Here is a 13730-nt window from a genome sequence, read left to right on the forward strand (position 1 = left end):
CCTGGATTTAGGGCCGCCTGAATCCAGGCTGACCTCATGTCAATCCTCACTTTAATTACCCCTGCAAAGACACTGACTTCCCAGGAGGGCACAGCCTGAGGTTCTGGGGGGACATGAGTTTGGGGGTGCTGTGAAACCCACCGTGGTGTTAGTTTACGTTCATTCTTCACACATTGAGCACCAGGCACTTTTCTGGGTTCTGGGGTCACTGCAGGAACAGACAGAAGTCCCAGCCCTCGTGGAGGTGACGTTCTGTCACAGTCACAGATGACAAGCAAATGAGCTATTTCAGGTGTCAGGAGATGCTCAGTGTGGGGGTCAGAAAGGTGGCAGTCGTCATCGATGCTGTGGGACCGCCCCTCCCTCAGCCTCCCCAGCCTCTGCTGCAGCTTATGATAGGTGGGGGGCTTCCAGAGAGCCTGGCACACATGTGGAGATGGGCGGGGCGGGGAGGCCATGCACGGCTGGGCCTCCCTTTGTTCCCAAAGGGCCAGCCTGCTCATCTGGAGACAGTCTGTCCTGCACTACAGCCTGGCCCCGGTGTCCCCAATGTACCGGAGGGGCCGCCCCCGCTGTGGCCAGTGCTCAGATGGGAGCCAGTTGGCTGCCGCTTGAGCCTCGAGCCCCCCATGAACCCTGGCTCATGAGATGCAGCGTGGGAAACAGACCCCTGTGTCGTGACCGCGGGGACAGCCCGCTGGGTGCGTCAGAGCTCCAGCCGCTCCCCCCGCTGGGTCATCTGGCCACCTAGTCGGCCCATTGGTGTGGATGAGGCTTCACGATTGCTCGCTGCCCCGGGGACCTGGCCGCTTAGCTGGGCAGTGCTGTGTCTTAAAACACTCATCCTGCTCCCTCAGAAAGGTCACTCTGAGCAGCAAGAAGCATTAACCCCCAGGGGTCTGGCGAGGGGAGGCCGCGGTTCAGGGAGACCTCGTGTGCCGTGTGGGCTGTGTCCCCGTTAGTCAGGCCAGTGGAATGCACGGGCTGCCTACGCGGCTTTATCGCTGCCGATCTCCATTCATTTCTGGAATGTCAAACAACATCTGCATTTCCTGCTGCTGCAGGGGTGATTGGCGGCCGGTCCCAGGCCGACGCGTGTGGGGACACGGGGGCTGTGCCACCCCCTGCTCCCCGACAGGACACATCCTGGGGCAGAGGCCTCCACAGAACGGCGTCCGATCTGGGCTCAGTAATGGGCTTGACGTGCCAGACAAGCTGCGTGTCGGAGCCCACTGCTGCTCCCAGGGCCCGTCTTAGCCCGAATCCGTTAGTGCGAATGGGTAAATGGTGGCTGGGTCCCTTTTGAGCTTTGTTGTGGGGGCAGCTCTGCAAAGGCACTGACGTGAAGAAGGGGTCCTGAGAGAAGTCACAAGTGGGTACGGGCGGTGTGGCCGGGCTCGTTAGCGGCTCACCCCCTTTTCCAGGGAAGGGGCCGGGACCACAGGTGTCTCCCCCGAGCAGGACAGAGGGGAGCATGCGGGAACAAGCAGAGGCAAAATGCGTCTGGGGGAGACGCCCCACTGGGAAGGCGGTACCCCCACCGAGGGTCAAGCTGAAGTAACCCCATGCTCCCACCTTCCAGGGGCGGCCAGAGCTGACGCCCACGGCTATCATGGCCGGGAGGCTCTTAGCCCAGCGGCTCTGCAGTCGGTCCTCAGACCTGATGGACTATGACAACGTGAGTGCCCCTCCTCTTCAGATGCCACTTCCAGCCTGCGGGAGCTGCAGCTTGTTCTGGGGGTGCACGTGTGTCTGTGCGTGCGAGCATGTGCGTGTGTGCCTGTGTGTGAGATGCAGCCCGGGAACAAGCGAGGGGGTCGCCCGTCCAGGGACTGGCCTGCAACTACTGCTCTCGGTGTACCCCAGTGGGGTCTTCACTCTGGTGCCTGATCCCGGCCCACCCTCCAGGTCCCCACGACGGTCTTCACACCGCTGGAGTATGGCTGTGTGGGGCTGTCAGAGGAGGAGGCTGTGGCTCGCCATGGAGAGGAGCGTGTGGAGGTGAGTCAGGGCCCCGGGGAGGGGGATGCCAGGACACAGGCCTGTGTGGCCCTCCACCCCATCATGGCTACCCCCCACAGAGGCCCGCAGCAAGCGGGAGTGTTGGCGTCCTGCTTCCCGGGGCCTGCAGCTTGGCAGGGCGGGGCATGGGGCCCAGAACGATGGCTGTGGTGGGCTGGCGGTGCTGGCGGGCAGCCCCGGGAATTAGGGGGCCTTTGGGCTGTGGTCCACCTCAGCGGGGTGGGGTGCATGTCTGCCTTGACCTGAAAGACTCCTCCTGCCCTCCGACCTCTGCTCGCCTCCACCCCTGCCCTTCTGCCCCCTCCTGGCCATGTGCCTCCTCCACAAGTCTGGTCCTTGTGGGCCTCTGACAGCCCAGACCCAGGCATCCACCCTGGAGAGAGGGGTTTGTCATCAGACGGGGGTTTCTCTGGGGTCTGCTTTGGCCACAGTGTGTGTCCCAGGTAGCCTGGTGGGCTGTGGGTGCTGTGGCAGCTTGCAGGCGGGCTGGGAGAAACCGGACCCCCGTGGCCACCAGAGCAGCTGGGGGCCCTTTGGGAATGAGCGCCCAGGCTCCAGTGCCTGCCCTGCATCCCTGCGCCCCGGTCCCCTCCATCAACGGCACTTTATTTGCTATTTTTGTTCAATTCATCACAAGTGCCCTGGGACATGTGTCCATGGCATTCCGTGATGTTGTTTTATGTTTCACAATGTTGAATGGCCAAATGCCCTTTGTTTGTTTTCTTTTCAATTCTGTCTTCGTTAGAACAATATTCTCTGAAGCTGCATTAATTAATAATGGCTGTGCAGCACATGTGAGGGCTCTGCTCATATTTTACTCGGCCGCAGCCCCGAACGCGCTATCGGCCCTTCTCAGGCGCTGAAAGCCTTTGTCCAGCAGCTCCGGTGGGGGCCGCGCCCGCCCCGCCTCCTGGCTCGAGTGAGGGCCCGGCGAGCACCGAGGTGCCCGAGGGAGGCCAGACGGGCGGCCGGGCCCCCCTTTCACTGCCCGCGGTCGCCCCGTCCATTCTCTGCAGTGTCCACCTGGGCTGTGCTCCTGGGCGGTGCCCGTGCCTGCACTGAGCCTCGGGCTCTGGGGCAAGTCAGAGGGTGGCCAGTCTTCACTCGTTCCACTGCTGTAGTTCTTGGGGGTCTTGGGCCTGGTGGGAGAGGGTCTGTCCGCAGGCTGCCGTGCCAGGAGGAGAGGGGTGCCTCTGAGGCCAGCCGAGCCTTGTCCTTGCCCCAGACCACAACCTGCGGGCTGAGTGGGCAGTTCCGCGCCCGCCCCCCCCCCCCCACCACTGTGCCCACAGCCTGTCAAGCTGTAAAATACCTCCGGGGCTTATTTTGCTGCAGCCGCTGACCCAGGAATCGGTGTCTTGTCACCCAGGTTTATCACGCGTATTATAAACCACTGGAGTTCGTGATGCCTGAACGGGACGCGTCCCAGTGTTACATAAAGGTGAGCATCCCCGTGGGCCTGGCCGGGATGAGAGAGAGCCCCCACGGCCGCGCACGCCCCTGCTGACCGTGTGCCTTTCAGATGGTGTGTCTGCGGGAGCCCCCACAGCTGGTGCTGGGCCTGCACTTCCTTGGCCCCAATGCTGGTGAAGTTACTCAAGGATTTGCTCTGGGGATCAAGTAAGTCCACAGGAATGTCGGCCGTTACGTGACACTCAGGCTGGGGTCCCCCAAAAGTCAGCGGCACCGCTGTCGGAAGTCTGCCACATCAGGGTCACTCGTGGTCGTGTTTTCAGAGAGGGTCTGCCCAACGGGACGGGTCCGGTCGGTCACCTGAGAGGTGGCCATGTCCATCTCTGGCCGGGCCACCGGGGGGAACAGGCTCGTGTCCCCAGCCAGCCCTGAGGGGCATGGTGGGTCTTCTCTGCTCAGAATGAGGGTTGGGGGCTGAGTGCCCAGGCAGTCAGGAGCAGGGCCTCGGCATCAAGTGTGCTGGGAGGGCCGCCCGGGGGGCACGTGTCCTGTGGGGCCGGTCCCAGCTGCAGGCTGTGCATGGCGGGGCCCCAGGGCCCGTGCTGTGGAAGCTCTGGTGGGTGTGGGTTTCTGGGTGTGAAGAGGCCAGGCAGCTGGTGAGCGGCTGTCAGAGGTAGGAGGGCTGGGGTGAAGCAGAGGGAGGGGGCTGAACTCAGAGAGGAGGGCGAGTGGGCCTGTGCCTGGTGGGCTGGAGGCAGCAGGAGGCCAGGCCAGGCAGGTGGGAGGTGGGCCGGAGGTGGGGCTGCCTGGCTGTTGCAGGCTCGGGGTGTTTGCTCCAAGGGAGGTGGGGCGGGGCCAGCATAGGTGTTGGCAGGTGTTCCTGGCTGCCAGCTGGAGAAGAGAGGATGGGGGCCAGGGCTGGGGGACGGTGAGGAGACCGTGACTTCCCAGCTCTCCCCCGTGTGCTGCCACCTGAGGATGGGGGCGGGGGGGACTCGAACACGCCTCCCTGCACTGACTCGTCCCCCGAATCCCCTGTCCCCGGCGTGCAGGTGTGGGGCCTCCTACGAGCAGGTGATGCGGACGGTGGGCATCCACCCAACCTGTGCTGAGGAGGTGGCCAAGCTGCGCATCTCCAAGCGCTCGGGCCTGGACCCCACCGTGACCGGCTGCTGAGGCTAAGCGGCCATCCCTCGACCCAGGGTGCTCAGCATGACTTCTGCCCCCACAGCCAGGCTCAGCGGAGGCTCAGAACCAGGTACGCATGCGGGGTAGGTCCTATGTTTAAGGGGAGTAGGGTGCCACTGTGAACTGCTCTGCAGGTGCAGGAGAAGCTGCACCTGCCGAGAGGGCCCCACCCGCCACAGGGCACTCCAGACCCCGGCTGGGTTGCTGCTGCTCCTCATGTGCAGGCGGTGTCTGGAGGCCGGGGTCACCCCGTAGCGCCTGTCCTGGGGGCGGGGGGGTTGGGGACTCGGGGTGTGGAATGCTCAGTGGGCCTCCCTACCACCTGCCCCGCTCAGAACAACCCAGCTCCTTTCTCTCTTGTCCAGAAGGTGGAGACACAGCCTCGTGCTCAGAGCCGCCCGCAGTCTGGTTCTGTTAGACTTTGCAAAGCCGGGCTGAGTGGGCTGCCAGAAGCCCCGGGGTGTGATGTTTGTCCTGAGCCTCATCTAGGAGGAAATAAGCAAGTCCCTGCCTGACCCCAGCCAAGGGGATGCCTGTGGTTGGGGACTTTCCACCTGTCAGCCTGAGAGGGGCATCCCCTGGCCGTCGGCCTTTCCTGGGTTGGGGGTCCCGAGGGCCCCGGGGAACTATGGACAGAGCAGTGAGCGCCCACGGGATGCCCACAGGTGGGCGTGAAGGGCCAAGCCACGGCAGAGGATCAGTGGGCAGTGGGCCAGGCCCAGAGCCTCTCCTGGGGCACCCAGGGCAGTGGCTCCTCCACAGCTCCTGGACAGGGCTGCCTCTGATGAGCTTTATCATTTCAGGGTGTTTCTAACAGTTATGCACGACCTGGTGGGGCAGGGCCACCCCTCGGCTGGTTTCTCCTCTGTCCCCCGAGAGTCCCTGTGTGCGGGCGGCTGTGGGGATGCGGGGCCACCCCATGCTGACCCCCATCCTCGGCAGGCAGGATGCTGAAGGCCGAGCCCGGGCGAGCTGCGCCCCTGCCCAGTGCATCTGGACCAACCACCGAGCACCCTGCAGGGATGGCCCAGGCTTGCATCTCGCACCCCCGCCCATGCCAGATGATGACGACTTGCGCAGAAACCCCCCGCGGGCTGCCCACGTCTGAGTCCACTGGCGTTTCCAGGGCACAAATAAAGAGGGTGTTTTCCGGAAGCATGCCCTGCCCATGATGTCCCCGACGCACCCGGGGTGGCCGCCCGTCTGTCACCCCCTTGCCATGGGGAATCCCTTCCGAGTTATGCTGTGCCGGGGTCAGCGTGCGGGGGGCCCCCAGCACCCCACCCTGGAGGACCCCGCCTTTCCTCCTGGAGCAGAGCCTCCTGGGAACGCAAGCTGTGTTCCAGAGCCACCTGCCAGCGCCATGGCCGGTGACAGGAGTGGGATGGTGCTGAGGCCCTGTCCCCCGAATGTTCCGCTTTCCCAGGGCCCCATCCAGCTTGTCGGCTGGGCTCAGGCTAATCCCGCACATGGAGGCTGACGGGGAGGGAGGCCCCCGGCACCTGTCAGTCACCGCGGAGAGATGGCGCTGACAGCGACGGGCAGGGCCCGGCATTGTACTGGGGCTTTAGCGGCGGTTAATCTCGTGTCTTCCCTAAGAAAACATCACTTAGTCTGCCGCCCGGGAGCCCTGGGTGGGACCCTGCTTGTCAGCGAACAAAGGAATGTCTTTGCGCCTTAATGGGCCTGCGGGAACTCAGACGCCGCTCGCGTGAAGCGTGTGCAGCGGCCCTCAGACGCCCCATTGAGACGCCAAGTGCCGGGAGGGGCCAGGCCTCTTGACAAATGCAGCGCGATCAGCCGTGTCCCGTTTAACGCCCGGCTGGTGGCCCCGCGAGGAGGTTCCCTCTGCGCTGGGCGTGGCCTCCCGGCCTTGGAGGCAGGGGGCGGGCTTTGCGGGGTCAGCTGACCGGGATGGGGGCGGGGCCTGGGCACTGGGATGGCCACTTGGGGCCAAAGAGGGACCTGAGGCGGCCTCGCGGCTTCTTGTGATGCCGGGTGATGCAGTCGGGCTGGGAGCCCCACGCACCTGCCAGGCGGCCACCCCACGTTGGTACCCCTGCAGCCCCTTTCCCAGGGCAGCCTCGATCCATCTGTGCCTGCGACATCCTCTCTCTGGCCAGTTCACGCAGCCTGTGTGGCCACCGAAGGGAGAACAAAGCCCCCACGGTGCTCGGGACAGCCCTGGGGCGCCGCCAGTGTGGAGGCCCCTCCCCCACGCGGGGCTCACCCCCTCCCCGTCGCAGGCAGGGGCCTGGCCCCGTTCGCAAGCATCAGGAGCCACAAAGGGCCCGGCCATGTCCCCCGTGCCCCCTGCCCTGGGGGCTCCAGTGGGATGGTGTGTGCAGAGCCAGGCTTCCCTCGCTGACCCCCAGCCCCCCGCCCTGCACTTGGGGAGGCGCCCACTGTACTCTTGGGTCTCAGGCCGGAGCTGGGCACAGGGCATTCTGTCCTGCTTGTGTGTCCCTCTGGCCTGCCTGGCTCCAGGGTCGCTCACTGCGTGGCCTAGGCCCCTCCCTGGGCAAAGCCCGGCTCCAATCCCTCCTCCCAGGGAGCGTAGGGAGGGGCCAGAACCCCACGGGCCAGGTGCTCTCCACCTGGGCCCAGGGCCGCCTCCTGCTCCTTGGCATGTTTTTATGGTGCAATGAAAATATGACTTTAATTCCTCAGATTGTTCTGTGTAACCTACAGTGACCCGGCGATGTCCTGCACTCATCTGCTTGTGGCTGCGGGTTGTGCAGTGACGTGGGGGAGCTGCTGCTGAGGCCAGCCCACCCCTCCCCTGCCTCTCCCTCCATTGGGAAGCCCTCTGCTGCCACCCCAGTCCTCCCCAAGCCCCCTGAGGTGCTGTCCCCAAGGTCCCAGGCCCCCGGGGAGGCGGATACACAGGGGAGGGTGACCAGTCCTCAAGGGCTGGGCTGAGGGCTGCACACCCTCTGCAGGCCGTGGGTGCCCCCCAGCATCCCACAGCCATGTGGGGACCCCCAGTGTTGCTGGGTGGGTAGCAGGGAACACCCACCCCACACATGCCTCAGCCATAGTTTCACGCGGCGGCAGGCCTGGCTGAGTAGGTGACCGCCAGGTCCAGCCAGGGGCCCTCCAGGCGGAGTTGCCCTGTGAGAAACAGCCGTTGTCAGGTGGTGCCCATAGGTCGGGGCATCTGTCCTGTGGCCACAAGCCAGGCAGCAGCTCAGAGACGCGGCTGGTGTCCTGGCCTGAAGCAGGCCCCAGTGCTGAGCCCAAGACCCTCAGCCACCGCTCACTGCCTGACGCTGAGCTTCCAGGAGCTGCTGCGGTGCAGGTGGCCCAGGGTCCTGCAAGAGGGACACCGTGAGTAGGCTGGGCAGTGCGCTTGTTCAGAGGCCCAGGGCCACCAGGCCGCATGACTGAGCCCTGCGGACACTGTTCAGGCTCTGGGCGCCCGGCCCACCCCAGTCAGGGCACCCCCCCCCCACCGTGAGGCCTCAGTGCCCTGCACTCACATCACTCACGGAAGCATCTGGTTCTTACGAGTCTGCCATGAGAGGCTCCTCGGTGCTGGCCGGGTCTGGGCCAGGCCACCAAGAGCCCCAGGCTGCCCCCACTCATCCCTGAGCCCCTCTGGGAGCCCAGGACCCCTGGGTGCCCTCACCTGAGCCATGGCCTCTTCCTGCCCAGCTTGACCAAGCCTGCCCTGACCTCCACTGCCCACCTCCTTTCTGGTCAGCGCCCACCGGTCCTGCTCGGCCCACCCTTGGGTCCTAGTCCGGGTGCACGTGGGGGGACGTTGTGGGCCGGTCACTGCCAGAAACAGGTCGGGAGATGCCCCCCCTCCCGGGGCAAACAAGCCCAGCAGGGTGCCTGGGCCCGAGGTGGCCCCATCACAAACAGCCCCACGAGTGTCCCCTGCCCTGTCTCTGCTGTAGTGCCAAGGTCCCACAGCACATCCCTCTGCTGGCCAGTCCCGTCGGGAAGAGTCTTTGGTGGAAGCGATGCCTGATCCCGATGGCCACAGATGGCACCCGCCTTGGGCTGGTGCCATGGTGCCTGGGGACAGTAGCTGGGTTGTCCGCCCCGAGTAGCCAGGTTCTGGCAGGAGACCCGCTCCTGCTGACACACCGGATCTTTTGGGCAACACTGGGAGGGAGGAGACTGTTTTACAGATGCTGCTTCTTGGTCTGCTGGAGCATGGCCTCAGGACAGGTGGGCTGTGGCCTTCAGACCTGGGTCTGACGTCTGTGGGGGGAAGCACAGCCTAGTCTGCCCTGATGCAGACCCTCGCTCTCCCCGTTTGCTCTCCCCAGGCCCACTCCTCCCCATTGGCTGGCCCTCCCTGCGGCCCAGCTCCTGGAGAGCTCTCGGGTTTCTGGGCCTGCCCCGAGGGCTCTGGGAACCCTGCACGTCCTGGGCCCCAGCCAAGCACCTGTGCCTTCCCAGGGCCAGCAGAGCATCTTAGAGCTGAGCCCGCCTAATCCCAGCCCAACGTGGTTTATGGTGCTCGGGTGTCCCTAATCCCGAAACCCAAGCCTGGGTCCCAGCAGCCATACCAGCACCGTCCAAGTGGGCAGCAGGAGGACCACCTCCCTTTGCGTGCCTGTTGTTAGGAGCTGATCCCCACTGGGGACAGGACACCCGCAGGGTGAACACCCAATCCTGATGAACGCGGGTGAGCTCAGGAACCACCGAGCCCTCACTGCCTGGTTGGTCCTGCTCCAGCCTAGCCCCAGGGCTGCCCAGCGGCGACAGCAGAAGCAAACAGGAGAGGCAGGCCTGGCTCAAGCCTTGAGACTCTGGCCTCTAGGGTTTCATGGGACAGTGATTGAGCCTGCAGTTCCATGAAATTAAGTTTGTTGGGGTTTTTTTTTCCTAATAAATTTGGGATCTTTATGGCATAAAACTGATGATCAAGTAACACCAAAAGCTTGGGAATAAAGTGCAACCATGAGCAACAGGCACTGTGGCCTTGTTACGTAGCAGCTGGGGGTCAGGAGCCTGCAGGGCCCAGCTCCCTGCCTGGCCGCCAGCCACTGACCCAGCCAGGGCTCCAGGCACTGGGCACAGCCCCCCACGGGCCCCCTTTTCATAATTATGTTATCGAGGCATGCAGCCCATGATGGCAAGAATGGCTAACGGCCCCTGATGGTCTTAGTATTTTTGAAGAATTTTCATACCCATAAGTTCCCCCAAAGCAGATGTAAGTGGCTCCTGGGCTACCAGGGTCAAGACATGGGACAGAACGGGAGGCAATTGAAGCAACATCTGGACGTGTCTTCTTTGGGCCCCCACCTGACAAGTGAGAAGACTGATGCCCAGACCCCCAGGTGCCCCGTGGGGCATGAAGGTGCGGCCAGGCCCCTGCCTGTGGGAGAGGGTGGATGGGAGGCGAGCCCTCTGCGGCCTCAAAGGCGCATTGTCCTGCCCCGGTGGCTGGAACTGGGCCGGGTGATTATAATAATAACGTCCTGACGCTCAGCAAGCGGTTGGGTTTCCATAGCTCAGGGAGTATCTGGTTTTCAAAGGGGAGACATCGTACAAGTGGAGTGTTGTTCACATCAGCCGTTCTCTGCAGGTCAGAGGCCCGCCCGGCGCCTGCCTCCTCCCAGAGGTGCATGCCTGGGCACACCGGGCGAGGAGCTGCACCGGGAGGCCCTCCCCACCTGCCCTACAGGGCTGCGAGGACCAGGTCCTGCCACGGGGAGGCAGAGAGTGGGATCACTTCCCCCACGGCACACGCCTGGCCCTTAAGCCTTTTCCAGGCTGTGCCTCCACCTTCTGCCTGGCCAGCCCCCCTCCTTGGTTATGATTCAGTGCAAGGCTGTCCCTCCAGGAAGCCTTCCTGGAATGGTGTTTCTCTCTTGCCCTAAAGGAGCCTCCCTTCCTCATGTCTCTGTCCCCAGCATGTTGCCTGGTGTGTAGTAGGTGCTCGAGGCACAGCTGTTGATGAACCTGGGCGTGAAGCCTTTACGTTGTGTTTTCCATCCTGACAGGTCTGAGGAGCCTGCTTTGCAAGGTCTGAGCTCCACACACCATGTGTCCGTGGAAAGGGGTGCAGCTCAGAGCCGACCCGACTTCCTGCAGCTTTCCTCCTCCAGCTCTCGTGTGCCAGGGCCACACAGGGGAGCAGGAGGCCAGGTCTGCTCCAAGTGTTCCACTAGGCGCTGTGTGTCTTAACGTACAGGCAGCATAGCTAGATTGGTGCTTGTGAGACAGATGTACAGGGGGCAGAGGGGCTGGTCTGGGTGGTGTCTGAGCAGCTTGTATAAAGCTAACTTTTCGCAAATAAAAGTGATCAACTCCACACAAAATAGAAAAGATACTGTCTGAAGGCACTGAAGATCAACCAAAAGCAATCAGAAACTAGAGGGAATCCGGCCACTGGAAAAAGAAATGCACTGAGTGAGATTCCCGTGTATATGCATTTCCCCTGAGGTCCCTCCCTAGGGCAGGGCACCAGTGACCAGAATGGGAACAGGAAGCTGTAGTCCTGCTGGCTTGAGGTGCCAGAGAACAGCTGGGGTCAGCCAGAGCATCTGGAAATGAGGGAGAAAATCCTTGAAAACCTGCATGTAAACTCCCGTCAGATCCTTAGTTGATGACTGAACTGCTCGTGTGGGAGCGAGACTCAAGGAGGAGAGAGCAGAGATTTCAGTGATCATCCACTGCAGGGGGACAGAGAGTTTGGATCTCAAGTCCCACCAAGTCACAGGGGCTGTGCAAACACTGTGGGCCTTCCCCTGAAACCACAGCAAGTCCACACCTTAGGAGAAAAAATTAGGTTCCAAGACTAACGGGTTTGTGTAGGACTAAAGGCAAAACTGCAACAGATCCACCCTCACAAAAATAAAACCATGCCTCCAAAAGTTCAAAGTGGAAGGCCTGTTGAAACAAAGGCCAACACACTTCAGAAGATAACAGACTCCAAAGGCTCTACAAAATGCCATCAGTGTCCAGAATGCAACTAAAAATGACTAGATGGGTGAGGAACATGGAAATGTGATTCCTAGCCAAGAGGAAAAAGCAGTTCCTAGAAACCAGCCCCAAGATGATCCAGATGTTGGAATTAAATTTTTAAAAAATAAATTTATTTATTTATTTATTTATTTATGGCTGCATTGGGTCTTTGTTGCTGTGCGCGGGTTTTCTCTAATTGCAGAGAGCAGGGGCTACTCTTTGTTGCGGTGTGCGGGCTTCTCACTGTGGTGGCTTCTCTTGTTGCGGAGCATGGGCTGTAGGTGCGCGGGCTAGAGTTGTGGCATGCGGGCTCAGTGATTGTGGCTCACGGGCTCTAGAGTGCAGGCTCAGTAGTTGCGGCGCACGGGCTTAGTTGCATCGCAGCATGTGGGATCTTCCCAGACCAGGGCTCGAACCTGTGTCCGCTGCATTGGCAGGCGGATTCTTAACCACTGTGCCACCAGGGGAGTCCCTGGAATTAAATTTTAAAACAGCTTTTATAAATATATTTAAGTCCTCAAGGGAAAAATTGGCCATAATGAATGACCACAAAGAATTTCAGCAGAGAAACGGAAATGGTCAAAGAGAACCAAATAGAAATTCTAAAACTGAAAAGTATAACAGTAATGAAAATGTAACTTGATGGACTTTAACGGATTTTAAGAACAGTTTGGAGATGGCAAAAGAAAGGGTCAATGATCTTGAAGACAAATAAATAAGAATTCTCCAATCAAAAGAATAGAGAGTAACAATAGAGGTAATTCTACTGTGGATCTGAGAGACCACAGTAGAAAGTCTAGGGACTTCCCTGGTGGTCCAGTGGTTAAGACTCCGAGCTCCCAGTGCAGGGGGTCCGGATTCGATCCCTGGTCAGGGAACTAGATCCCACATGCCGCAACTAAGCGCCTGCATGCCGCAACTAAAAGATCCTGCACGCCGCAATGAACATCCTGCATGCAGCAACAAAGATCCCGTGTGCCACAACTAAGACCCAGCACAGCCAAATAAATTAAAAAAAAAAAAAAAAAAAAAGAAATAAAGTTTAATATAATGGTGCTTCGGAGGGAGAAAAGAGAGAGAATGGGGCATAAAAAAATTTTGAAGAAATGATGACCTGAAATTTCATGAATTTTGGATCAACTTATAGATCCAAGAATCCCAACAAATCTCAAGCAGTATAAACATAAAAACAAACAAACAGCCAGGCATATCATAGTCAAACTCTTGAAAATCAAAGACAAAGAGGAAACTGTGAAAACAGTCAGAGGAATAAGGACACATTACATGTGTCTGACTGCACATCGAAAAAATGAAGGTGAGAAGAAATGGAATGAAATCTACATTCAGAAAGAAAGACAACCCAGAAATATTATTCAAAAATGAGGGAGAAATGAAGACACTTAGGTGACAGCTGGAGTGATTGCTTGCACTACAAGAACTAAGGTAGGAATGACCAGAGCAAATTTGAACAAAGAAATGGCAGGAATGGTTCTGAGTTCTGCTGTCCACCAGCTGGCTCTGGGGACGGGCCCTGAGGAAGGTCCAGGGGCAAGCAGCACAGGCAGGCTTAACAGGCTGGCAGTCCTCAGGCAGCTGGCGTCACCTCTTGGGCTGCGTATCCCTGTTTCCTTGCTGCCCTGGCTCTGGGGAGCCACAGACCTGACACCAACCCTGAACACTTCAGAGCCTGATGACTGCCTCTGGGCCTCCCAGTTCAAACACACATCCAGGTCCAATAAGCACATGAAAAGATGCTCAACGTCACTAGTCACTAGGGAAATGCAAATCAAAACCACAAGGTACCACATCACGCCCATTAAGATGGCCATTATTTTTTTTTTAATAAAAGAAAAAAGAACACCTGTAGAAATTGGAACCCTTGTGCATTGCTGGCGGGAATGAAAACTCATGCAACCACTGTAGAAAATTTGGCAGTTTCTCAAAAATTTAAACATAGCATTACCATATGACCCAGCAATTCCACTCCTAGGTATATACCCAAAACAACTGAAAGCAGGGACTCAAACAGATATTTGTATACCCATATTCACAGCAGCATCAGTCACAACAGCCAAAAGATGGGAGGAACCCAAGCGTCCACCAACAGATGAATGGATAGACAAAATGTTGTATATATGTACAAAGGAATATTATTGTCTTAAAAAGGAACGATAATT

The 13730-nt window shown here is 59.7% G+C and overlaps 2 protein-coding genes across 5 annotated transcripts in view; both read left to right on the top strand.

The window, feature by feature from the left end:
- The window catches only part of TXNRD2 (thioredoxin reductase 2), a 34490-nt gene extending 28712 nt beyond the window's left edge, over window positions 1-5778 (top strand). Inside the window, exons 13-18 of one of the 4 annotated variants that reach the window (XM_082416999.1) lie at window positions 1583-1678; window positions 1909-2001; window positions 3392-3463; window positions 3545-3642; window positions 4488-4693; window positions 5566-5778. In XM_082416999.1, coding sequence (XP_082273125.1) covers window positions 1583-1678; window positions 1909-2001; window positions 3392-3463; window positions 3545-3642; window positions 4488-4611 — 483 coding nt within the window. In that variant the 3' untranslated portion in view covers window positions 4612-4693; window positions 5566-5778. The other 3 variants (XM_082417000.1, XM_082417001.1, XM_082417002.1) reach the window with 3 other exon arrangements.
- Window positions 1-13730, top strand: part of GNB1L (G protein subunit beta 1 like) — an 80522-nt gene that overhangs the window by 10044 nt on the left and 56748 nt on the right. The window lies entirely within an intron of this gene.

This window comes from Balaenoptera physalus (genome assembly GCF_965194825.1).
Source record: "Balaenoptera physalus genome assembly, chromosome: 12".
Classification (NCBI taxonomy): Eukaryota; Metazoa; Chordata; class Mammalia; order Artiodactyla; family Balaenopteridae; genus Balaenoptera; species Balaenoptera physalus.